Source organism: Diospyros lotus, chromosome 10, assembly GCF_014633365.1.
Source record: "Diospyros lotus cultivar Yz01 chromosome 10, ASM1463336v1, whole genome shotgun sequence".
Classification (NCBI taxonomy): domain Eukaryota; kingdom Viridiplantae; phylum Streptophyta; class Magnoliopsida; order Ericales; family Ebenaceae; genus Diospyros; species Diospyros lotus.
The window spans coordinates 30,591,456-30,617,547 of record NC_068347.1 but is presented as its reverse complement, the minus strand read 5'-3'; the positions used below and the strand labels follow the sequence as shown (position 1 = coordinate 30,617,547).

General features: G+C 36.2%; 4 protein-coding genes across 4 annotated transcripts; all 4 read right to left on the bottom strand.

Annotated features, from left to right (window-relative positions):
* Positions 1-309: 309 nt before the first annotated feature.
* Positions 310-2,328, bottom strand: LOC127812286 (peroxiredoxin-2F, mitochondrial). The gene is made up of 3 exons (XM_052352689.1): positions 2,008-2,328; positions 1,809-1,838; positions 310-639 (listed from the first exon to the last, which is right to left on the bottom strand). Exons 1-3 carry the CDS (start codon positions 2,212-2,214, stop codon positions 325-327), a joined length of 552 nt encoding a protein of 183 aa, XP_052208649.1. The 5' UTR covers positions 2,215-2,328; the 3' UTR covers positions 310-324.
* A 511-nt stretch (positions 2,329-2,839) lies between these two features.
* Positions 2,840-4,866, bottom strand: LOC127812287 (uncharacterized). The gene is made up of 2 exons (XM_052352690.1): positions 4,062-4,866; positions 2,840-3,826 (listed from the first exon to the last, which is right to left on the bottom strand). Exons 1-2 carry the CDS (start codon positions 4,185-4,187, stop codon positions 3,560-3,562), a joined length of 393 nt encoding a protein of 130 aa, XP_052208650.1. The 5' UTR covers positions 4,188-4,866; the 3' UTR covers positions 2,840-3,559.
* A 6,399-nt stretch (positions 4,867-11,265) lies between these two features.
* Positions 11,266-14,525, bottom strand: LOC127812126 (stem-specific protein TSJT1-like). The gene is made up of 5 exons (XM_052352454.1): positions 14,239-14,525; positions 12,891-13,131; positions 12,659-12,779; positions 12,393-12,502; positions 11,266-11,664 (listed from the first exon to the last, which is right to left on the bottom strand). Exons 1-5 carry the CDS (start codon positions 14,439-14,441, stop codon positions 11,629-11,631), a joined length of 711 nt encoding a protein of 236 aa, XP_052208414.1. The 5' UTR covers positions 14,442-14,525; the 3' UTR covers positions 11,266-11,628.
* Positions 14,526-22,918: 8,393 nt separating this feature from the next.
* LOC127811235 (probable aquaporin NIP7-1) lies at positions 22,919-24,208 on the bottom strand. The gene is made up of 2 exons (XM_052350942.1): positions 23,282-24,208; positions 22,919-23,197 (listed from the first exon to the last, which is right to left on the bottom strand). Exons 1-2 carry the CDS (start codon positions 23,984-23,986, stop codon positions 22,919-22,921), a joined length of 984 nt encoding a protein of 327 aa, XP_052206902.1. The 5' UTR covers positions 23,987-24,208.
* Between the last annotated feature and the right edge of the window lie 1,884 nt (positions 24,209-26,092).

Sequence of the window (26,092 nt, the reverse complement as noted above, 5' to 3'; positions counted from 1 at the left end):
CATATATTGTAAAAAGACTAGCACGTTCAAAAATTTGCTGCTACGTAATATTCATGAACTGTTCATAGAGCAAAGGTGAGAAAAAAAATTAATATGGCCAATCACAAGTTGGGGAAAAACTTAACTAGTATAATCATGCATGAAGAAAGACATTGAAGGCCAGTACAATGATCATCATTTTGCCGCATGAAGCCAAATTTCTCCACTCTTACTAATTTTATTATGTCAATAGGACGTGAGCTGACACACTGCCACTAAATGTCAAATTTGATTTGGACTAGGCATCAATAGTCTTTTCAACTAATTGAACAAAACAGAATACATTTAACATTTTCCAATCCAGAAAATCAGGTAATAGTATTGAGATCCATAATCGTTTGAACATCCCAATAAGGAAAAAGAAAATGAGATAATGAACGAACACATTGAAGCTGTATGTTCTGAACGAGAAAAGATGACGAAGGGTATAATATAACTTACAGCATCTTTGGCCTGAAGTTTCTCGGCCCAACCATTCATAACATATGGATCATTAACAGCGACACATATTACATGATCAACCCCTTTGCTCTTGAAGTTATCAACGTTCTTCTTGTAACTAGGCACGTGTTGGGCTGAACAAACGCCTGTAAATGCACCCTGGAAGACGAAACGAATCATATTGACAGTCACTACGCAGGCAGCCCAAACATCAAATGAAGGATACGGAAATATATATTATAGATGACAGCCAATAAATAGGTGTCCTCTGTCCATATCTTAGGTATAATTGTAGAATATTCTGCATCTGAAGCACAAATCCTGATTTGAGAGGATTTTTGCAAAACTCAAGATTCACTAAAGAACTTGAAGACAATCTCCTATGTGCCCAACCAAAACCCTTGTTCTGAATATTCTTACTAATTTCTTAGTACAGTTACTTTTTTATATTATTTAATAAAAGTAATTTGTAGGACAGGATGTCTTCTCCAAGAACTTGCACAAATGCATAACGGAATATGTTTTTTACTGGCCGACAAACTTCAATAAGTAATCTCCCTACCATCAAGTATTAACAAACTTCAATCTGTTCCAAAAGAGACCATTCTTCCATTTGTTGATGCAACCCTTCCTTACCCTTCTCCCTCAAGACACTCACATCTCTCAACTTGAAGGAATTACTGTTTACATGGATATCAATAATGCTACTAGATGAAACTTAGATCTCCGTGTAGTTTCCAGACATAGAGGAGAGACAGAACAAATAATAAATTATTGTTTTTATATTTCATCTCCTGTGAAAAGTGAAGCTAAAGCTAGAATTTCTCAAGTATGCTTCTTAGGGAAGAAAAGTAGAAGGGCATAAAACATGCATATAGAACAAGTTTCTTCTGCTTTTCTTTACTACCAAGGAAGAGAAGGATACGTCCCTTGTATTTCTTTTATGTTCAATAGCTACATTAGCAAATGACAGATAATTATGATTGTTGCATATAACTTATTTTCAAAATTCAAACTAGATCAAAGAAGAAGAATTCCAAGTTTACAAGACTTTGAGGGCGTGATGTGAAAATTTTCCTATATTCTTTTTCCTTCGTAAACAAGAGCAAAATAACCAGTAAAGCCAGAGATTTTGGTTCACAAAGATAAAGACATATATGATCCGTACAACGAGAAGTCCAGAAGTTAAAGAATTTCCAGGAAATGTTCTTAAATGTAGGTCCTGGAAATGTTCTAAATGTAGGTCCTTGGAGAGCGTTAAAGAATGCTCCATTTTAGGACCAGATAAGCAGAAACTAATTGGCGTATAACATATTAAATCAACTTACAGGTAGGCCAAAGATGACGACTTTCTTGTCCTGAAATATAAGATTAAGCAATAAACCAAAAAAAAAAAAGATATATTAGTGATTGGATTAGGAATAAAAAAGAAACAAGAAAAAAACAACAAAATGAAAAAACCTAAACCCTAAACCCACATCCCAAAGATGAAAAAAATGAAAGAAAAAGATGGAAGATCGAGAGAACTTTGAAGATGTCTTTCAGAGGAGTTGTGGAGAACTTGGACTCGACGCCTTCGTCCCACGTGCGAGCCTTCTGGAGAGAAACATCCTTTGCGGCCGAGACCAGATCGCTGCCCACTGAGACCGACGCGAAGGCTCGCGACGCCGCGATCCGTAGACTTCCGGCCACCGATTTCATCATCGCCGATCGCTTCAACACCGCATAGGCCATCGCTGCAGAGTAACGGAGCTGGTTCTTTCCTCTCGAGGCTCGACCGCTTTTCCTTCGTTATGGGAGGATACAGTTGGTGATTTGAGCTTTTTCTGTTCGCAGATAATGTAAGGGTTTTCTTTTTTCCCGCGTCCAAAAGAAAATGGTGGATTGGGCTTGGGCCTTTTTCGTGGGCTTGGTTCTGCTGGCCCAATAGGCTTCTGTCAGCTCATTGTGCATCCGGTTCACTGCAAATAATGCAATGAAAGAGAGAGTTTAATTGGTACTCCCGAGGTTTCACTAAATTATATTATATATTTTTATAATCATAATTCTTCTATTAAATAGATATTAAAAACCTTATGTAAGCATATAAACATTTTATGTAATGTAAATTTAATAGTAGAAAGTAATCTAATAAACCTTTTGAACGGTTAAAATAATCATTTTAATTTCTGAAACATAAGGGTCATATATTTACATGAAACTTTAGGAGCATTTAATCTTAATAATAAATGCTGCTGTCTTAAGAGCTGCATAGATGATAAATAGAGATCTCTCTTCGCTAGTTTCATTTAATTTTAAATATAAATAGTATTTTAGTATATAAAACTTTATATATAATGTTATTCTTACTTGTTAAGAAGACTATTTACAACTTTATGGTACTCAAATGTATATTTTATCTTTATTTTTTTGTAACTGAAAAATCATGAATTATAGTAGAAACTGACTTCATGATATCTTTTGCGACAGTGATAGCTTTGATCCATTACTTAATAATGAAGGGTAATTGAAGAGTCACATCATTTCAGACATCTGCATGAGGGATGTGATTTATTGAATTCTAGCCCCAAGTGAAGGTAGTGTAGTGAGGGCAGCTCAAGTTTCAAATCTGGCCCTGATGGTGGGAATGCCCTATTTTGCCTGTTATAATAATATCTCTCATCTTATGCTCATCATCACCACTCAAATTTCTTTAGTTAAACAGTCGTTTCACCACAGTGTCCTTTCACCACAGTTGATTTAACCAATCAAAAATCCAATTAAATATTGTTTTCTGCAGGCTCACAGTTAGATCATTGAGTATGTATATTACAGGAACTGTTAAAAACAGGAAAAACGAAAAAAAAAAAACACATATGATTCAAGGCAATGAATGAACTGGGGAAGCTTATCCTCTATATGAGAGATGAACAACCACACAATTTTTCACGGCCCAACAGCACCAAAACCATTAAACCAGCAAAATGGCCTTTCCATTGCTTTATAGAGCAATTTTGACAACAACCATATCAGAACAAGTTATTGAGCAGTTATACACTTTTGTTCAGCAGACATATTATATATATATATATATATATGCTCAAAATATCTTGGAGTTGAAAGAATTGGGAGAAGGGTTATTGGTAAAAGATGAATTAGGAAGCCCTCTTGAGCCATCGGAGTGGTGCCTTTGGAACTTCTTGTTGGATGATGAGCTGAATCTTCCTTGCCTGTTCTTTCTTCTCGGATGTGATGACTGGGGGATAAACACACCAGTCCCTTTGCTTTCTCTTCTCCCTGCTTGCTGGTAAGAAAAGTATGGCTCTGCAGCTGGATGAATTGCTCTAGAGCAGGCTTGAAAATTTAACTGAAAGAAAGGAAAAGCTAAGTTCAGTAAACTGGGCATAAACTAGAAGCAGGCACACAACCGTAGAGTTCATCTCCTCCTAGCTACCAAAACCATGAAATAACGCATTTTGTATTGCTTTAATGATTTCTATAATAGTTGTTGTACGGATCTATTTGGAGGGAAAATTATACAAGCGATAAAGCCTATACAAGACATAAATGCCATAGAGAGTTGAACTCAGAACCCTAGTAACCTGGAGAGAAACCGAAGGGCAATGGACAGCAGGGTCTTCGTCGTCGTCATCCATGATGAGAAGGGAGATCTGCCTCTTCAAGTCTGCATAGAACACATCATCCTCCAATTCCATGGCTACTTCCATGAACGAGTGTTAGCTACACACAGAGCAAGCAACAAGAGAGAGAAGAGAAAGATGAGTGTTAATTCCTCTAAATCTGGCCTAGTTTTCTTAAGATGGATTGGATAAAGAAGGGGTTTAAATAGGGAAAGTGGAGGAGGGGCTATATGAGTTGGAGGCATGTGGGGTGGTGGGTCATAAAGGGGAGTTGGCCAGTCTGTCTAATTCCTATAGATGCTGCAACCCCACAAGAACCATGAAGAGAGTTATGATATTATCCAGTTGGGCAAAAAGATGAGCAACCAGGCAAAGATACACAACTCAGATATATCTGATCCAAGATAGACTATTTAATCTTCCATCATACTTGGCTGTGAATGCTCCCTCTCTCATCCACTCATAGGGAACACAAAGTGATGCCTGACAGTGCTCTCTCTGGACACAAAGGCGTCTGTCACATGTATGCTGAGAATTACTTTATGACCTCAGTAGCTATATCTGATTCTTCATGCACTAATGGAAAAGAGAAATGGGAAGAATTTGGAGGAAAAATCTGATCATCTTGATCTGGCAGTGGCTCCTAGCTAAGCAAATTTGTCAAAAGGCTGTCAGAGAAGCCTGTTATAAATGGTCATAGCTAAAAACTGGCGTGGATCTGAATATTTCCACCTAATTCTAGTTCCAGCATATTACAATTCCAAAGGAGAGCGTGAGGTGATCTGTTCACAGAAGCGACTGCTTCGATGCAATCTGATTGGCTTGTTGGCCATTGGAGAAGAAGGGCTTCTAGAGATGAATGGCCATCAAGAGTTTGGGTCCTCTACAGTGGGTCCATGATCCACATACATACATTTAACTGGTGGGGCATACTTCAGCACACTTTTCTTGAATCACGACTTCTTGCTTGCTGGAATTTACAATTCAGCTGCATGCATTAACTTCATCTTTGTCGGCCCAACCATGGTCATATGAGTTATGGGCATTAAGAATGCAGATTATCTCAAGATGGGTAAGTTCCACTAATGAGAAACAAAAATACCCTAATTCATATGACTATGCATGATGAAAATGTTAATCGTGGTGCTGGATTTTCATCACTTGTCAGTGTCATGTTGATATAATTAATGCTATTAATTTCTTCATAGCACCAAATATGAATTATCTACTTATTTTCCCAAATCATTGTCTTGAAGTAGAATATGTGGTTGCCATGTAGTTAAACTCAGGGGTGTTGAGAAGTTGGAGGTTGGGTGTGTTTGCAGTGTCAAACAGAACCTAAAAGCCCACTTGCTACGTCACATCCTTGTTGAGAATGCTCATAAATTTAGCAGCTGTTGTCACACTGTCAAGTGGCAACCTGCTCATGACCTTCTGGAATTAGAAAACGACATTCTTCTTGAACTTTTAACAATAAAAGAAATATATTAGCAGAAATGTGATGCTGAACCTTAATTAATGGCAATAGTAAGATTGTTCTTTATAATTGAAAGTCGTACGTTCAAACACTGAAAAAGTCTTTATAAAATAAATGTAAGATTGCATACAGAAACAATCATCTCCTAACCCCTAATAAAGGAGATGACTTCACACGCCAGAGATATTATTTAAGTAGATATGAGCGAGGCACACTATTCTCGTTACGTGAATTTTATTGTGTGTGGTGTAAATCTCCTATAACTCTTTTGGAAAATAATCAGAGGCTAAAAGTAAAAAGATAAAAATGAGTCCTTCATTATCAATGGTAAGTTAACACTAATCCACATGAAAACTGATAATATCATATTTAGTTATTTAAAACAATGGGCACTTTGATTATGGACAGAGGAATATTTAGGGTAAAAAAAACGATCAATCAGTGTTAATTGGTAGTGGCACCTTCAAGACATGATGCAGGCTTGCAACTGTAAATTTTCCACAAATTTTCAAGGTTTAATACTCTGTCTGCCTATTTCTACAACTGATGCCAACAATAGACATAACACCCAACCCCATGCAGGAGTTCAACTTCACCTGCATAAAGCTCGCTGCTGGGCGAGGGTAGGGACGTAGTCTTACCCTTGCTTTTGCAGAGAGGTTGTTTCCATATACCATTCAATAAAGAAAAAAGAAAGGAAACAAAAAAAGAATGGTCTTTAAGTACTTTTCATGAGGGCAAAAAAGGGCCTAATTAATTTCAACCATTACTAGAGCTTGGGGTATTGTACTAATAGCATCCCTCATTATCACTGCTCTTTTGACCTCGGTTACTCTCCATCCATTTCAATGATTAAATAGGGCATAAGATTGAACTATAATGCATTAGTCTTTTAAGATATCATAGGAGTTATAACATTTTCTTTACTTCGAGGAAACACTTTCAACTTCACAACTTGGAAATTAGTCAGAAAACCGTTCAATACAGATAAATAGGAACACTCAAGAAAACTAACTTCAATTTTCTTGATCACAAGCAAATGAAAGCTACACGTTTCCTGTTAGTCTTTTCCGGTGAGCTACCTTTCTTCATTATGTCTTCTTGAGCCATCAGTCATCTCCTTTTGCTTGGTCATACAATTTGGGAGCCTTGTTATCTATGTTTTGCCAAAGACATATGGTTGGAAACCAGAATAGAAGCTTGGTGTATTATCTGAGACTCACAGGTGAAAATAACTATAGTTAGTTATCAGAGCATGCATATCCAAACAGTTATATTTAGCCCAAACTTGGAGGTAAATAATTTCTTTTTTTTCTCAACGAGTACACTCTTTGAGGTAATCCAAATGGATATGTCCTGAGTCTGCTTGGATACCTCACCCCTGCCAGCTTATGGGTAAATTAAAGAGATTGGCAAGCAATTTCCTTAATCCTTCCTAATAAGGACCGTCCACAATAGCACTCTGCACTAGCTACCCTCAACTCATCTAGAAAATTGAAATTAAAAATGGTGTCCCCGTGCACGAGGTAAATCTTATTCTCTCAGAATAGGATTGCAAGAAGTTGAACTGTCAATGCTCCTATTAAGTGTATCTAGAGTTCACCAAAAGGCAGCTGCACTCTCTACCGATGCCCAATTACTAAAAGCACTGAAGAACAAAGAGCCTAGACATCTATTCTCCCACTGATCTTGGTTTTCTCAGTCCAAATATTTCTATAAATCCAACCATAGAAAGGTAACTCCCAGACAAATATCTAAAGCTTTTTATTTTAGTACCAATATTATCTCCCATTGTCAAACATTGCATCCTTAATTTCCTTTGCAGGTTATTCAACATCACATTGATCCAATTTGAGTTGACACCAATGCCTCTGATGCACGATCTCTAATATCATTCACAATAAGTTCTCCAAGTCTCATGTGACATAATAATAATAATAATAATAATAATAATAATAATAATAAGAAGAAGAAGAAGAAGAAGAAGAAGAAGAAGAAATGAAAGTCTTCTCATTTTCCCAAATCAACCAGGCAAAAGAAATGAACTTGACTTCTTTCACTTGATTTCCTCCCCTTTTTTTCCCTTTCACTCCATTAAAAGATCAAACATAGCAAGATAATGTCTCAGGAGATGGGCTCAGTATGCTTCAGTTTAACATAATACAATCGCACTCAAAAAATCAAACAAATATCCAAAAAAATCTGTCTTTGATTACTACAGACTATAAAGAGAACCAGGAACAATTACAAAGCACAAAAAACGAAACCCACAAGGGATAGCGATAAAAGAAGAGAAATCCAATGGATTGCAGCTTCATTGTTACTTGGGTATTGTCACGAATCGCTGGTTTGAGCAGAATCTGGGACTCTTGGAGCATTCTGGTGGTTCAGATCAGAGCTGTGGAGAGTTCCTTGAGCTTTCAGGAGAAAAGGCTTGAAACCTAGCTGCAGGGTCAGGTACCCGAAAGCCAAGGCCCCCATGATCACTACTCCAGATCTCATGGCGTTCATCTTCTTCGTCGTTTCTCTCATTATCTTCTTCTTCTTCTCCTGCCTCTGGCTCTCCTTTCTTTCCTCCACGTTCCAGTGCCAGTGCTTTCAGTTTTCCATTTCTGGGGGGTTTCTAAACGTCGTGTTCCGACGGGCTTCTGGTTCTATGGCGTTGACAAGATCCGACCCGACCCAACCGTGAGGCTATGATAGGTACAAGGGATTGGAATGGCAAATTAGAGATGTGATGTAAACAGACTCATTTAGCTATTATTCTCATTTAATTCTATTACTTTTTATTCTATCCTTCCCCCAAATAAGGAGAAAAAAATCTATCATTTCATTTTCTTTTTATTATGTATGAATTAGTCTCTAATTAAATTTATAAGATTTTTCACAAGTCGGACCACGTCTTAAATTGATTTAGTTTTGAAAGTTCTACATAAGTGAAACAAAAATAATTATCTCGAGACTCGATCAAGAAGATTCACTCTTATGCTTAAATTATCAAAGAATTCAACAAATATCTTATAAGCTTATAAGATTAATGTAGAATATCATACTCTTAGTTCACTTCTTAAAGTTAATTTATATCTTTTAGGTTAAGATTTATGATGAGAATTTAGGCAAATCACATGAAAAGTCACTAAATTTTGGTGACTTTTGCAATATAGTCACTAAACTTCAATTCATTGTAAAGTGAACATAAAATTTTAAAATATTTTATAATTTGATCACATTTAAGATTATCTGACATACATTCGCTGAAGCTTTTGCCTTGGCAATAATGTGGTTTTGGCGTGGCAATTAAGTGACAAATAATCAAAATCATATGTTGAGTGTACAAAACTGTCAATGAAAATGTGTCACGTGGTACAACCCCCCATATCCCCATAAAACCCATTCTCTTCCCCATTTTTCTCTCTCTTTTTCTTCTTACTTGTGTTTGCTACCTTCCATTTATGGTCATCAACCATTGTCATTTGTCTCTATTGCTATTGTTGTTGCCTCCATCGCCATTCATCGTTGTAGTTGAAGTTGTTGCCATCAACATTTCTGCTTCGCTAGCTGCTACTTCGGTCACTACTACTTCACCCATCAGTCACCGGTACTTCGTTGCCACTTCCGTCTCCAGTCATCCTACTACTTCAATCATCCGTGGAGAAGAAAGAGAAAGGGGGTGGGGGAAAGGAAAATAGATTTTATGGGGATGGGGTTATGTCACATGGCACAATTTCATTGGTAATTTTTGTACACTCAGCATCTGACTTTGACTATTTACCACGCTAGCGTCACGTCAGGAGCTCTAGCAAATGCACACCAGAAAATCTTAAATGTTATCAAATTGCAAAATATTTTTTAACTTTTGTAATTACTTTACAAATAATTAAAATTTAGTGATCACATTACAAAATACACCAAAATTTGGTGACCTTTAGTATGATTTGCCATGAGAATCATGAAAAGAATTAATTGCACCCACCTATATCATAAAGGATTAGTTGATTCTTCTTGATTTTTTGAGTTTATAAATGATTAAAATTTGAATTATTAGATAAGCGAGGAATATCTCATTCTAGGATTACGGGGATTGAGACACTTAACACCAAAAAGATTTAAAATGTCTATCATGTGTTTTTCCCTACTTGACTTGGATTCATCTACTCCCTACATCATAGGGATTACCTTGTGTTAAAGGACTTCTCCTGTGCCTTTGAAAAAGGGTTTGTCACGTGTAAGTGTTATGAATTTTTTTTTTTTATTCAAATTATACTTTATGAATATTATTTATAAAGTATTACACTCCCCACACCACATGCATGGAGCTCACCCTCTTCTTTCTCAATCGAGTAACTATTATGTTGCTTGACGGTGGGTAATATAATAGTGCCCCAACCTGTGAACTAAGTGAGTACTTTGACATCCAACGCAATTTTAATGCTTAGGTTTAGATGGATGCTGGAAATACTTAGATGATATTTAAAATAAGTATAAACAAAACAATAATGTTATATTGTCACTTATTTTTAATACTTAATTTTGATGATCATAGAATTAAAGAATTAACAACATCTCTTCGCAAATTATCAACTACTTTTTAAAAGTTATAAATACTTTAAAAATTAAAAATGTTTCTATCTTTTGAAAATTACAAAGACTTTTACATAATAAAAAGCGTTTATTTTTTAAAACACGAATACTTCTTACACATAGCAAAAAATGTTTATAATTTCTAAAAAATAATGTTAATTCTATGAGTATTAAAATTAAAAATCTGCTCAGCATTACCATAAATAAAGAGATTACCAATTTGTCAAAATTACAGTCATTGCTGCTGATGAAAAGGCAAAATAAGCAAACTTTGCCATGTCCATGTTAATTATAATTAAATTTGTCACAACAAATTTTGTTAATTATAAATGCAAAAGTTGGATGAATTATGTCTGAGCTCAAAAACCAGGTTGGGACGAGCCAAAACTTGGTCCGGTCCTCAGTCCTTTTGATCTGGTATTGTTTAGGACCAGCTCAAAATTGAAAATTATTTAAACATAACTAGTATTATTTATTTGGGTGGCGTAAATAAATTGGGAGAGGGGTGTGGGTCCATTGAGGGGTGGGGCCCACACAACCTGCTCTCCCAGTCTGCAGAACATATTTTTCGTCTATTTATTATCACAAATGATAATATAATGTACAAATAATATATTATTAAAACAGATCCTTGGTCTTCTCTCCTACCTTCCCTATATGTATCCTTCTCCTTTTTTTTTTTTTTTTAAATCCTTCAGCTCTGAGAAGTCATTATTTATCTAGAATAGGCATCCATCCTACCTCTGTCCACCTACTTTTATTCGGAACCAAGTTGAAGTCCGACCATTGACAATGGCATCTACTAATTACCGCTACTTTTGGTAAATGGTAACGTTTAATAATTATCTTTAAAACTTTTTATCTATGTGTTAAAGATTACTTTTCACAAAACTGTGAAAATAAAAACGAAATTTACTTCATTTTCGTTGTCATGTTTTATAATTGAGAAAAGGAAATTATTATTTGATTTTTTTTTTTGCGGCCATGTCTTATTCTTCAACGACCACAAAACTTCTTTTCCCAAGGTACTAAGAGTAAAATATATAATATATGTATATATTTATCAAATAGTCTTCAATTTCAAGCCTAACTAGATTGCTTCATGAGTTTAGGATCTCAAACCATCGATTCAAACTTTATTACAGCGAAGAGGCAGCAGCTTTACAATGACCCATTGAAGCGGCATTATATAAATACCCTAGAAAGCCAAGCAAACAAACAAAAGCAACCTCTAGGATCCTACAAAGTTAAGGGTAAATGATACATTGGCACAAGCCTACCCCACCACAAGTACCACTCATTCACTTGTGCATTCATTTTACCAACCGCAATCCATCCACTCTCCTCTTCTTTTTCACATGGCCCCAATTCATTGCCCTTCCATTCACAGCCATGTAGAAACCCAAGTTTAATTCACCCACGTTTAGATGAAGATGAGAGAATATCTGCAGAGAGGGATGGTTCTTCTTTTTACTTTGTGGGATCTACAACTGCTGGCCCTTCCACCTGAAATTATCATTCACCATATTTACACATCAGCAGTGAACTTCAATTGGGGACATTGTAGTTTTCCCCTAAAGTACATGAAAGTAGAAGAAAACAATCATCCTTAATGTAGAACTGGCAAAGATTACCAAGTTTCTGCTGCTGTTACTTTTAGCAATGAAATTTGAATTGTTCTCATGATCACTACCCAATAGAAGGTTACCATGTTTATATAGCAAGTAATTGCATATAATCCTCCAAACTGGAAGAAATGGATTTCTTCAAATTAATTTCTTATGTTTTTAGGACTGTCTTTCATTTTGTATCATTGCAAAAATTTAGACAATTGTGCACCATGTTTAGACTCACAATATATTTTTTTCCAGCAAAGATCCAAAGTTTCATTTCAGACATCAGACACATTGATGGAAATCAAAATAATATCAAGAAATGAATAAATGGAGCTATATGAGATGTGTAATATTATGGCTACAGAGTTGCTAAAACCAATCTGTTTTTGCAAAATTGGATGCATAAATGAAAAAAGATCTACCCTATTGTTGACTAGTGAAAAACCATTACGGACTTAGTTATAGTGCAACTAAGACATTATTTACATTTAACTCTGGAGGCTTGACTTCATGTGATGTGGGTCAGTATATAAGTGAATACAAACATGTATATGGTGGTTCAAAATGAAACAACATCCAATTAAATTGCAACTACTTGGTTTAAATCATTATTATTACCATGAATTTTGCACCCCAAATTTCTTCCTCAGTTGCCGGAACAGCAGTGACCTTGTTCTTGGGATTCTCATAGCATTTTAATTCCCCAACAGCAGTGGAGTAGAAACATCCTGTAAAAAAGTAGTGGCAATCTTATCAGATAGAAGAACAAAGTGCAAAATACCCCAAGTAAAATAGTAGTTTCATGTAATTCTCGGGCATTCCTGACTTCATGATTCTGTCCACTAAATTGGTATTTATAAGATGAATAAGCAAATAAATCCCACCTTGAGGGAAAGAGGCAAGTGACTTCCCGCAAGCACCTTTAAGCAACTCAGCATCATTAGCAAAAGCCACATATCCATCAGCTGTGATTCCCCAGTACAGAGGAACCTTACCAAATTGATCCTGTAGCACCATATACACAGCAACCCAAGTCTAATCAAACTCCAACTAAAATGATAAATGCTTGTTCGGTTGAGCAATTAATATTGAAGGGTTGTGTCGGGATTCACTCACAGTGGCCACAAACAAGGTGGAGGTGGACTTGTCAAAGACAACGAAAGCAAAGTCGCCGGCAAGGTGGCCGACGACATGGCTAGGTGGATAAGGCGCACGATCACGGAGTGCCTTGTATGCTTCAATGACCAGAACCACCTCGTTTGCAGACTTGCCAAGCCCATATTGCTGCTTCAGTCTCCCCAAGTTGTCAAGTGCCCCCTCAAACAAGCAGAAAATCTCATCCTTCACTGCAAATGATCTGCCCAATTCCCACATCACACACCAAAATAGGTGGGTTAGGACATCAAAGGAAAAGGAAAATTGCAGCCCCAACTCAGTAAGTTTTTGGTTTTCTACTATTAGTATATTACAGCCTCAAATTTGGGGCTGACAGTAACCCATTGGGGCACAACTCAGGTAGGTTGAGATTGTGACCCAGTGAGAGAAACATGGAGGTAACTATCATCAGACCGTTCATGTGACAACCCACACATGACATAGCCGTCGGATCGAGAAATTCCCTCAACTCAACCATGGTAAAATGTTAGGCACGCCTATCAAGCAAAAAGCAGAAAAAGGTCCAGAAATCAAGTGGAATCTTTTTTCTCTCTACCTTTTAACCATCCGAATATTTAATTATAATATTTATATATTAATATATTATATTTTATACCATATTATAGCCTCACCAAAAATATTATCAATAACTACTCAAATAACATTTCGTGGGTAAAATTCACCAATCATTTCGTAGTCTTCTCTGATAATCAGAACACAGAGGACTCCAGGGTTCAGTGGCAGTGCGCATCAGATGGGGAAGATAAAGTGGGACCAAGACACAAAAAAATTAATAAATAGATAATTTAAATTTTCAGCAATGTTTATACCAAAATCAAAGTTTTAAGTCTCCCTGAATTCTGGCTGTGGGTAGGGCTGGAAATGAATAAAATCGTTTACGAGAGGCTCGATTTGGATTCGAAACTCAACTCGACTCGATTCGATCGATCAAACCATAGTCAATTTTCAGTTTAGCACAGATTTTTTTTTTTTTTTGTGTGTGTGGAGAAAATTGCATTTGCTTGATCTCATTTCTTACCTGTAGCAGCGAGATCTCATCCCAAAGGATGTAAGATGGGAATTATAGAACCTGCTATTTTCCGCCACTTTCTCGGCAACCAAACAGTAGTTATTTGGCGGCCGGTTTTATAAATCATTAAACAAGTCCAGATCATTTTGGTCATATCCCTTTCTCAAACAAATATTCGTCAAATTAGTTATCATCTAATTGTTGTCATCAGGGTTGCCAAACGTTGTCGTAAGAGCGATCTCATGCATCGTTTTGAGTTTTCTGTATAGGTTTATATACCTGGGGAGCAGAGGGCTCTGGTTGTCGTGAGTGAAGGCCAGGTGGGCATCGTCGCCGACCTGTAGGGACACGGCGGAGGCGCTGCTGTCAAGGAACCGGTTCAGCAGCGTCGCCGCTGTTGTCTTCGGCGACGGCGTCCGGCTCCCCGCTGCCACAAGCTCCTCCGGCGGTGACACTATCGAGCTACTAAATACTCCCAACATGGTTTCGCACTTGGCAACACCTATCTGTTGCTTCTATCTCTCTTTTTCTGTGTGGAAATGGAGGGATCAGACATGGGAGAAGAACCGGGGACGGGGCGGGCCATTTATAGGAACGGCGGGAGGGTATTACCGTCATTGAACAAGGAATTTGTAATTTTTTAATATTTTTACTGGTATCCAATTGAGGGCGGAGAAGGCACTTGGAGTGGGACCCACAACGGGGGCGATGATTCCCGTGGTGTCGTTTAGCGCCTCAGTGGGTCCCACTCTGGGCCCGCACTTCCAGCCCAGCTGCTTGAGCAGTTATTCTCTACTTCTCACCTCTTCCGTGAATTTACTTGAAACGACCAGTCAGGTGACATGAAAACTGACGCGTTTACATTTAAAAGAATAATGAAAGTGAGCTTACAGTGGTTCGCTTTTTTCCTTTGCGATGTAAAATCATAAAAATGAAATAAAAAACAATTTCATTTTCCAAATAAGCGAATATGAAGAAAGTTTTTGGCGTTGTCTTGTAGTCTTGGCGTATGGGATACCATCTCCGGTAGGGTCACGTGTCATCCACGCCGCAGCCTGAATAGTAAATATATTAAATAAAGACAAATAAAGATGGAGGGATTCAGTAGATGAGACATCACCCAGTTGAATTAAGCAGTCAGCACCACACTCAAAGGGATTCTGCCACGTGGACGGACGATATCTTGCTGCCGCTCCATTTGATTCATCAATATATTATTGTGTTATTTATTTATGACCCATAAAAATCTGCATTATTTTATAAAGAAAGAAAATATAATTTTGATGGTTAATTTAAAAAAATATTATTTTATAAACATTACAATTTTGTTTAAATTAAAGTTGGCACATTACCGTGCCCAAAAGTTTGGTGCAACCACTTAGAAATTCCGTAACACCTTCGTGGCTTACAAGTTTGGTTGGCAGATACGGCTTGAAAATTCAGTAATGTTGCCCACTAATATGGTCATCAACAATCACTAATTTTACATAATTAACCAAACAAAAAAATATTTTTTGGTAAGTAGAATGTTGTGAAGAAAGAAATATTATTCAGTGGGTTATTTTTCTTTTAATAGCAAAAATAACTCTTTTTATAGACCTTATTAAGCACGCAATTAAAAATAGAGTTGATTATAGAGATAGAATTTATTTTTAAAAAATTAAAACATGTGAATTTTGTTGTTAGTAGGCATGACAATTTGATAAATTTGGTTCGTATAAGTAAAAGAATAGATATGACGACATCAACTCTTATTTAACTTTTATGTATTGATTAGTACGCATATATTTATTTTATTTAACATAATATCAATATAATATATGTTAGGATCATTAGCAAGAAATCCTAATTAATCTTGAAGATTTTTCAATAAGTTCATTTCCTATTCTTAATTGGTTTCCAGTTTAATTTATAATTCTATTTTCTAGTTAGTTTTCACTTATTGTTAAACAAGAAAACTTAGTCTTTGTGAACAAAAAAATAATCTATAAATAGGATAATCGATTTGTTATTCAAAGAGTGCAAATTAATTGTGAGAGACTAGTGAAAGTTAAGAATTTGGTGTAATTGAGATTTGGATTTAGAGAAAAAATATTAAACTTTATAGTTGTAAACTTTACTATATAGTGATATTTTTTTTCTATTGTTCTGACAGTCGTAATTTTTTTCTTTTAGAATTTTTCACGTAAAAATTTCTTGTGTTTAAGTGTAATTAGATTTTTTGTTTTTCATCTTATTTTTTCAACAAGAGGTGTCAGAGCTTCGATTATCAGTCACTTGGTACACAAAAGATATGTCAAGCATCATGAAATTTGATTTTGAAAAGTTCAATGGGAAAATCAATTTTGGCTTGTGGCAAATACAAGTTAATGATATCTTGTTCCAATATGGGTTACATAAGGTATTAAAGGGAAAACCAACTCCTGAAGACTGTAAAAAAATTAGCAAAGTGATATGTTGCAAGTGCAAACAATCTGGTCATGTGAAAATGGATTGTCGTGTTGAAAAAGCAAGTCTGGCAAATGGCTCAAAAGATTGTGATGCTGAAAGTTCGTCTCTCAATTTTTGTGGGAGATGAAGATGTCTTTTAAAGAGATGGATACGTCTTCATGGCATGCTATTAGACCATCAAAGTTGTCATGAAAGATGATGTGATACTTTTAGCGGGTCCACAAATTTGCACACAGGCATTGGCTTGACGGTGATGCAAGGTATGTGGTGGAAAAGATGTTGATAACTAAAGAGCTCCCAAGGAAGCCAAGCATGAGGGTTGCACTATAATTTTTCAACAAGGTATTTTTTGACATTGTGTCGTGAAACTCTTAGGGCGATATGTGCCTAAGTGGTTATACCTTTTATGGTGGGGTACGATGATCTTGGTAATAGAGGTCATTGTGATTATCAGTAATAAATAGTCATGGTTGTCATTAGAGGATGGACAAATGTTTTTTTAGGAATTCTCATTTAGTTTGTAATTGTATTTTTTAGTCAGTTTTCACTTGTTAAGTTAGGAAACCCTATTTTTTGTGAACAAGGAAAACAAACAATTTGTCCCAGGGCGTGATCGGGTGGCTCTAGTGAGCTCATATAAGTACCCACAAGTATGGGAGGTCTGTAATTTGAAACGTAGGGTGCCCGACTCCTGATTTACCTTCTCTCCCATGGTGTGGGACAGCTAGGGAGGGGTGTTTATTCTAAGCGTTATCAGAATAAAGAAAACAATCTATAAATTGGATGTTTGGCTTATTATTCAAGAAATACAAATTACTTGTGTAAGGGACCACGAGAAGTGGGAATTGAGTATAATTAAGAATTGGATTTAGAGAGAGAATATTGAATTTTGTAATTATAAACTTTATTATATAGTAATATTTTTCTTTGTCTCATGATTTTTCTCTTTTAGGATTTTTTACGTAAAAATCTTTTGTATTTAAATGTAATTGTATTTTTTTGTTTTTATCTTATTTTTTTAATAATATATATAACAACTTATGTAACCTGAAATTAATTCCTAATTAAGTTATTAAACCCAAATCGTTGTTGTTCGACAACTAGAAGTTGAGATATTACATCCTATGTTGTACGGAAACGGAAACGGAAAACGCGGAAACGGTATTTTTCAAAAAAGTTAAGAAACGGAAACGTGGGGTAAACTGTAATTTTAAAAAATATAGGGGTGTATGTGAAATTAATATATAATTTATATACTATAAATAATATTAAGTTATAATTTTGCAAACCTAGAAATACTATAAATAATGTAATTTACAGTATTACTCTAGAGTATTACCTACAACTTGTTGTCAATGGCTGTTTCGATTTTGCAAACCCTAGACCCACGCCGCTTCTTCCGTCTGCCCCCGTCGTCGTTTCTCTTGCCGTCGACGTGTCTGTTGCCCTCATCCTCGCCCTCGCCGTCGATCTCGCATCTCTCACAGTCGATCTCTGCCATCGTTGCTACCTCTCTCAGTCGTCATCGACGAGTCTCTTGCCCTCACCCTCGTCTTCGTCTCGCTTCTCTCACAGTCAAAACGTCTCTGCCACCATCGTTCGCCTATCTCGCCATTAATGAATCTCTTGCCCTTACCATCACGTTCGATCTCGCCTCTCTCACAGTCGAAGCATTTCTGCCATCGTCACTCGCCTCTCACCCTCGTCTCCGCCCACCGCCGTACACCATCTCTCGCCTCGACCGTCGCTGCACACTCCATATCTAGCTTCGCCGCCAACCGTCGTCGCCTCGCCTCTCGGTGACCATTGTCTTCCTTCTGCAGGTGAGCGACCGTGGTTGCTGGAAACACGTTTCAAGTGTGAAATGCGTTTCCCACATTTTGTGTAAATTGCAAAACGGCCCCCAGAACGTTTCACAATTTACAGAAATGTTTCGAAGGCTTTTTCGGGCCGTCTTCGCGTTTCCATACTTCATAGATTACATCAATAACCTAATATTTTGATTAAAAACTTCAAATAAATTAAGAATAATAAGAAGAAGAAGAAGAAATATTTTTTTTATTTAAATTGAACAAATATGAATGTTCAATAAATATGTATAGTTGATGAAAATAATTTTTATTAAAATTAAAATATATTATTCCACAAATACAAGAAAAAATACATTTAATTAATTCAATCCACCATCCATCATATCATATCAAATGGAAGTATTGTTAAATTATCTAATTGGTGAAAAGACGGGTCTACCCTTGTAACAGGAGAAACTGTGGACGGAACCAAGTTTCCTTGGTCTGTCAACAGCTTGAATGGAATTCTTTAAATTCAGTTGGAGAAATTAATAAATAAATAAATAAAAGAAAGAAAAAGGGAGGACAGGGGATAGGGATGCCTTTGCCCATGGTATTTGTCAGTGGCCCATGGTTTTGATTGGAGGCTCCTCTTAATAGAGTCCATTGTCTCTGCAATAAAATACAACATTTGCAGCCCCAGGGCATTCCACGAGTGATAAAGTTTTTAAATTATTTTGAGAGTGGCGGAGGAATAATTTTTAATGAAAATAAAAATATTTTATTTAATAAAAATTGACTACGTATTTATTTAGTAGTGTATAAGTTTGTGATCACATCTAATGTACTCAAAAATTAAATTATGAAGAATATCGATCTCCTCTAAAATTAGACAGGCGAGACCCGAATACCTAAGTTATTAAAAAAAAATACAACATTTGAAGGGATGTTACTTTAGTTGGGTTGAAAATAGAAATGACAATTTTACAGGTTTATTAGATATTCTATAAATTTAGTTCACTTTTAAATACTTGATATTATCGTCTTTGAGCAGTCTCTCATATAGGAGTGTTAAAAAAATCGATGTACCGTGGAAATCGACCAAATCGAACCGAACCGAACTAAACCGAATCGATCGAATTTTTTTTTGACGGTCGAAAACGGTTTGGATTCTGTCCAAACTGCGCGATTTACGGTTTGGACAGTTTGCGGTTCGGTTTTAAACCAAACCGCCCAAAAAAATAATAAAAAAAATTATTATTATAAAAATATAATAATTGACAGCCCATCTTATTTATTTTTTACACTATTTTATCTTTATTTTTTGCTCCTATGTATTTACATTTAATTGTCTTTATTTACCAATATTTGTGTCTTTATTTACCATTTTTAAATATCTTTTTTAGTGATTTTAAGTAGCAATTTCAAACCGTAGCAAACCGCACCAAACCAGACTGCAAATGCGATCTGGTTTGGTGCGGTTTGGCCAAACCCAAACCAAACCGCGGTCTGATTTTGTTGAAAAATCGCACTAGCGATTTAGCATGCTGAAAATGATTCAAACCGGCTAAACCGCACCGCGAACACCCCTGCTCCCATCGCTCGTGCCCTCAATTTCGGTAGAGAAGATAAATTATAGATAGAGGTTTTGTCTCACTGTATAGAATAAGAAATTGAACTCATAATCTACTTATACAAATTCTAACTTATTATAATCCAATCACTTAATCTATGCACGAAACGTTCACCTTTAAACACTTGTGGGCAAGGGAAGGAATGAATTGGGAAGGAAAATTTATTCTAGGTACAAATAAGGTAAGGGAAATTCTATTTACAATCATAGAATTTGCTCTCCGTAACCATTTTAACTAAAATATTAAATTTTACTATTTACAACCACACTTATTACTTTTTACAACTATTTACACATTCAACCCTCAAAAACTACACCCACGCGCATCAAATCCTATTCTTCTTCTCCTTCTCCTTCTTCTTCTGTGACAGCACCGCCCACTTTGGTTGCCTCATCCAGCCTGTTGGAGTCCCCCAAATCGCATAACCAGGTAAAAATTTTACCTTCTAGTTTAATTGATTTCATGGTAGATATAATAGTGTTGGAACTCGTCAGAGTTCCTAATCGACGCTTGGTTAGCGCCCGAACCTGGGCGTTCGGGGGAACTAGCACCCCCCGAACCCAGCTGTTCGGGGGAAACCCCGCCCCCGAACAGTGAGTTTCGAGGGGCTGGGGCTCCCCTGAACCATGTTGTTCGGGGGAAGCCTCGCCCCCCGAACAACGAGTTTCGGGGGGGTGGGGCTCCCCCGAACCACGCTGTTCGGGGGGTAACTTGCAATTTTATATTTTATATGTATTATACATATTTTATATTTTATAATAATTGTATTTTATATGTATTATACATATTTTATATTTTATAATAGTTATAGTTATAATAATTTATGTATATAAAATATATATGTATAATTATAACTATATATATATATCTCCTGAAGAAATCAATTCTCTCGAACCTCAAGGTTCGGGAGAATTGATTTTCTACTATTTTATATTTTATAAAAATTATATATATTATACATATTTTATATTTTATAATAATTATAGTTATAATAATTTATGTAGATAAAATATGTATGTATATAATATAATTATTTATAACTTTATATATAATTATAATTATAACTATATATTATAATATATATATATATATATCTCCTAAACCTTGAACCAGGTTCAGGAGAAATCAATTCTCTAGAATCTCAAGGTTCGGGAGAATTGATTTTCTCCGAATCTATAGATATAGAATTCCTTCAATCTCTCGAATTTTGAGATTCGGAGGTTGGGGGATGTCCCGAATCCCCAAGTTCGGGGAAATCCAAATAGCTCGAATCCCAAGTTTCGGGGTATCCCCCAGGCCCCGAACCCCGGGGTTCGGGGCTTCAGGGAAGAGTATTTTTTTTTTTTGTTAATTAATTTTATTTTTTAATTCATCACTCATCTACGTAAATTATGTGATTTAATTTATTCGTAATATATATAAATTATGTGATTTAACTAGTGATCGATATTTATGATGTTATAATTTATGTTATTTTTAAATATAAATTATATAAATGCATGCTATTTGATAATATTAAGAAATTATTTTAATTTTTAAAAATATTAATAATTTTCTACTGTTTTATATTGATTTACTATAGTTGCTGTTATTTGAAAAAGTGATTGTGGCGATGGTGGGTGAGAAAGTGGGTGCACGTGCTTGAGGAGTAATGGTGGGTGATTGATTTTCAACGATTTAAATGAGGGCAAATATGAGTTTTCATTTGAGGATATTTTAGGAATATTAAAAGTAAGTTACGGAGAGTAAAATATGTGATTGCAAATAGAATTTCTCATCAGGTAATAGGTACACAACACGCACCCAATCCAACCATGTTTAATAAATTTATTTTTATTTTATTTTATATTAATATTGTGGTCGGCAAGTCAGACTACCTTGTATTCATAAATTAATTTTTTATTACTGTATTTTTTATATTATATTTTCATAAGCTTTATTTTTTTTTTTTACACAACGAAATTTACTACCTCAAATTGCCTCGTTGCAGTAGTTTAGGATAATTATGAAGTTACAAGTACATATACTTTTTTATTATTTCTAAGTCACATTTAATTGATACTAAAGTAGTTTTTCTTCGCACTAATCATAACTGTTGAGCTCTTCTACCTTACTCGACAAATTCTACTAAGGGGATTATTGAAAGCATCAAAAAAATAAAAATACCCTCATTTAAATTATAAATTTACAAATTCTATCATTGTCTTAGTTATTTGCTTTCTTCTCTCTTCCCTTCCCATAACTTTTGATGCAACTGTTGACCATCATTGTTGTCTTGCTACCATTGTCTTGCCGCCTTATTTTGCCTCGCCGACTATTGTTGCATCCTCCATAGAGGGAGGATGCAGTGATAGTGAAATGATGACGATATGACGACTAGGCAAAGATAGAAACGATCATGAAAATGGGAGAAAAGAGAGAGCATCTGGGTAAGACAATAACAAAGTTTGTAAATTTATAATTTGGGCGACGACATTTTCGGTTTAAGATTTGCAAATTTATAATTTGGGCAATGGCATTTTCATTTTTTTGGCGTCCTTCACTAACCCCCCGAGACATATGTTGGGCACTGTAGATTAATTCGTCACTCTTTTCTATTTTTCAGAGGATTGCATTTGCAGTTGACAACACATGACAGGAAGTGACGTGCATCTTCATCTTACAGCCTTTAATTGATAAGGTTTCATGGCTAATGACAGAAACGGAAAAACACAAACCACCAACCTTAATAAAGTTTCATGGCCACTCATTAATTATGATCTTTCTTGTTTGAACATCAATCAACTGTTGTCAGTGGAACTATGGGCCGATTTATCTCTTTTAAGGCCAATTGGATTAAGCATATCATGTGGCCAAATTGGTCCCATTCGAGAAGCTTGCCGCATTGGTGATTTGGGCCATTAATGGTGGGGCTCAAAAGATGAAGAAATCCAAGCAAAACAAAGAAAATGACCCATGCATGCTCATTAGATGCTCCACGAAAGTCCCCCCAAAATGGAGTGACATTTTCATAATTGTCAGTTGCTTCGATCGAGTGTTTTCCTAGTTTTCAATAGTCGTTCTGATCTTACAGTGAAGAAGATGCTACAACTGATCAATCCCTGGCCGGAGCAGGGCGACGTCGGGGGCGGAAATGGCACAGCAGGGGTGGCGCTGAAGTCGCAGAGCGTGAAATAGGAATGCTCCGGCAACTGCTCCGGCGGTTGGGGCAATGAGATAAATCCAGACGCCGTCGAATTTCCACGACACGATCGCCGGTCCCAGGGACCTCGCCGGATTCAGCGACCCTCCTGAGACAGGCCCTGTGATCAGCACGGCAAGTCCAATGGCGATTCCGATGACAAATCCAGCGACATGGCAAACCTGCGGAGAGATCAAATTCCATCTTAGAACCCAAAAACAGAAGTTGAAATCCAAGAAAAAGCGGGGAAAAGGTGAATCTCTTACGTATTTAGCTTGCCATGCCAAGGAGGAAGCCAGGAACATGAGGATGAAGGTGGCGATGAGCTCCACCCCGAAGGCGGCGCCAACGCCGTGCAGCGGTCTGGTCATCATGGTTTCGGTTTTTAAGCCGTAGACTAACTTTCCACCGTATGCTGCCATTACAGAACCGATGACTTGAGCTAGAAGGTAAAGGGGGACCTTTGGCCATGGAAACTGGCCACAAGCTGCAAAGGCAATTGTAACAGCAGGGTTGACATGAGCTCCGGAGATGGCTCCGATGGAGAAAACGATGACGACGACCGACAATGCGGCTGTGGCGGCGTACTCCAGGAGGCCGACTGGCCCTCCTCCCATCAGCTGTGTCACTGCAACGATCCCACCGATGGAGAAAACCAAAATGAATGTCCCCAACGCCTCTGCTAAAAGCTGGTGGAATAATTCTTCAGCATGATACGAGCAATAAAGGATCTTACAGAAAATAAAATCACAGATAGAATTCACTTGATTGGTGCCACAGTATGTTACCTTGCGTAGTAAATCATGATCCATCCCTGCTCGGAAACAGAGGATTGAGTTCTTCATCGGGGCATCACTAATTCTTGACGTCGCAAGAGAGCCGATTTCCTGATCGTACTTAGACTGGCTGCTGGTGGACGCCTCGATAGAGATATTGTCAGGGAATGGCTGGGCCTCAATCAAGTGCTTCATGACGAAACTTCTCTTATATATGTTACAAAATTGGCGGCTGTGCTGAAGAAGCTAAATTTGAAGGTGTTGGAGAGGGCCAAAAGGATGCAAATTTAGAGGCAAAAGAGGAAGAAATTAAAGCTGCTTTCCCTTATCTTGCCTTCAATGGAAGATGGTTATATGTATAGAAAGAAGCTGCAGGTTATATGGGGTTGCAGATCAGATCAGTTGTGTTTCTTATTCACACTGTTTTGGTTCCTTCAATAAGGTGAGCTGTTACTTCAACACAAATCTTGTGTTCCCCAAACAACGTTAAACAAAGAGCTGATCATGCATGCTTCTTCAGCGCTTCATACAAGGTGTTTAACCTGAATATCTTAATTGGGTTGATTTGTGGAGAATAATTTGAGCAAGATAATTAAACTGGTAAAATTAAACATTAATATTAATCTTTCTGATTAAAAAGTCTAACAAACATAGTAATATGTATGACTCGATAATCATTTAAAACCCCAAATGCCAAAATAATCAGTTAAGTATAATGAATCATGATGGAGGGTTATTAATTAACAATTTAGTGAAGAAATCTGAAGTAGTTAAACTGCACATCAAGCAAGCATGAAACTTAGGTGAAAGGTTGAAGATTTCTTCTTCAATTCCATTGGCATAGGTGCAACTAAGTTGTACCAGTCCCTCGCAGCTTTGATACTCATCTTGCTCAACACATTTGGTTAGCTCAAATCTATATTTTTATATTTTTTTTGTATGTGTTGTATTTTTCCTTGTAATCGGCCACACCACCACAAAGCCAAGAGCAGTATCAATTCAAGAAATAAAAATAAACCACACAACACACACGCGCGCGCAAGAACACAATATATACGTGTTCGGATCTGAAACGAATTCTACTCACGACAAAGGCTTACACCTCTAGTCAATCCACTATATGAACAAGGGATTTACACAATATACGCACAAAATCCTCACGACCATCGCAAATCAAAAACCAAAACAAACAAGGCAAAATTATATAGAGTACAATGCTCAAAACTCGAGCATCTCAAGCCCTCAAACCTCACCAATCTCTCCCTCAAACCACCCAAGTGATTATGCACTTATCGGGATTCGAGATCGGAAATACTTTGCGCCTTCTTCTTCGTTATTGGATCATCGAGCGCCTTTGAGTTCTTTGCGAGCTTCTCCGTTCAACCCTCTCTCTCTCTGTGCACATTCCTATTGCCCGATTAGGGCTTATTTTCTAACTATTCGTGTGTGTGTGCAAGAGAAAAGCCACACATAATGATTTCCCCCAATCTCATCTATATATATGCAGGCCAAGGAACAAGACTGGGATTAATGGGTTTCACAATAAACTTGGACTTGGGCTTGTTGGGCTGTAGACACCAACGGCCCAGCCTAGCTTAATTATACATAACCCAAATAATTAATTCACATACAAATGAAATTAAGGACAAATGTAATGCAAATAAAATGGAAATCAAATGCAAACATTTATCAATATATTTTGAATCACAAATCCTAACAATATGGTTATTCAAAATTTTTGTTGTTTCAATTATACCATTAGATCTACATTTTGAATTAATTTAACTTTTATACTTTGATTTTTTTTTTTCATTGGACCTGTATTTTCGAGTCAATTTAATCTTCGTATTTTGATGTGAGTAAAGTGTGATATGTATTTTATTATCTTATTTACTTTTTTTTTTACACATAAAAGTATAAGCTTTAAATTGAATCGAAAATTCAGGTTTAAAGGTATAATTGAAATAACAAAAAGTTTAAATTACACAAAAAAAAAAGAAATTAAAAATACAAGGGTTAAATTGACTCAAAAATTAGATTTAAGGGTATAATTAAAATAATAAAAATTTTAAATAACCAAATAAAAAAATTATGAAAGTACAAGGCAAAATAATAAATTTGGCCTAGTTGGTTATTTATGCTCTACTATAAAAAAGAATTCCAGTAAATGATAAGGGTGTTTAAATTTTGGTCTTCACTTAATACTAAGGATAATCAATTTTTAATTAGACTAGTATTCACCCGTGCGATGTACGAGAGGTGTAATCATAATAAATTTAAAAATAAAATTTTAATTAATAT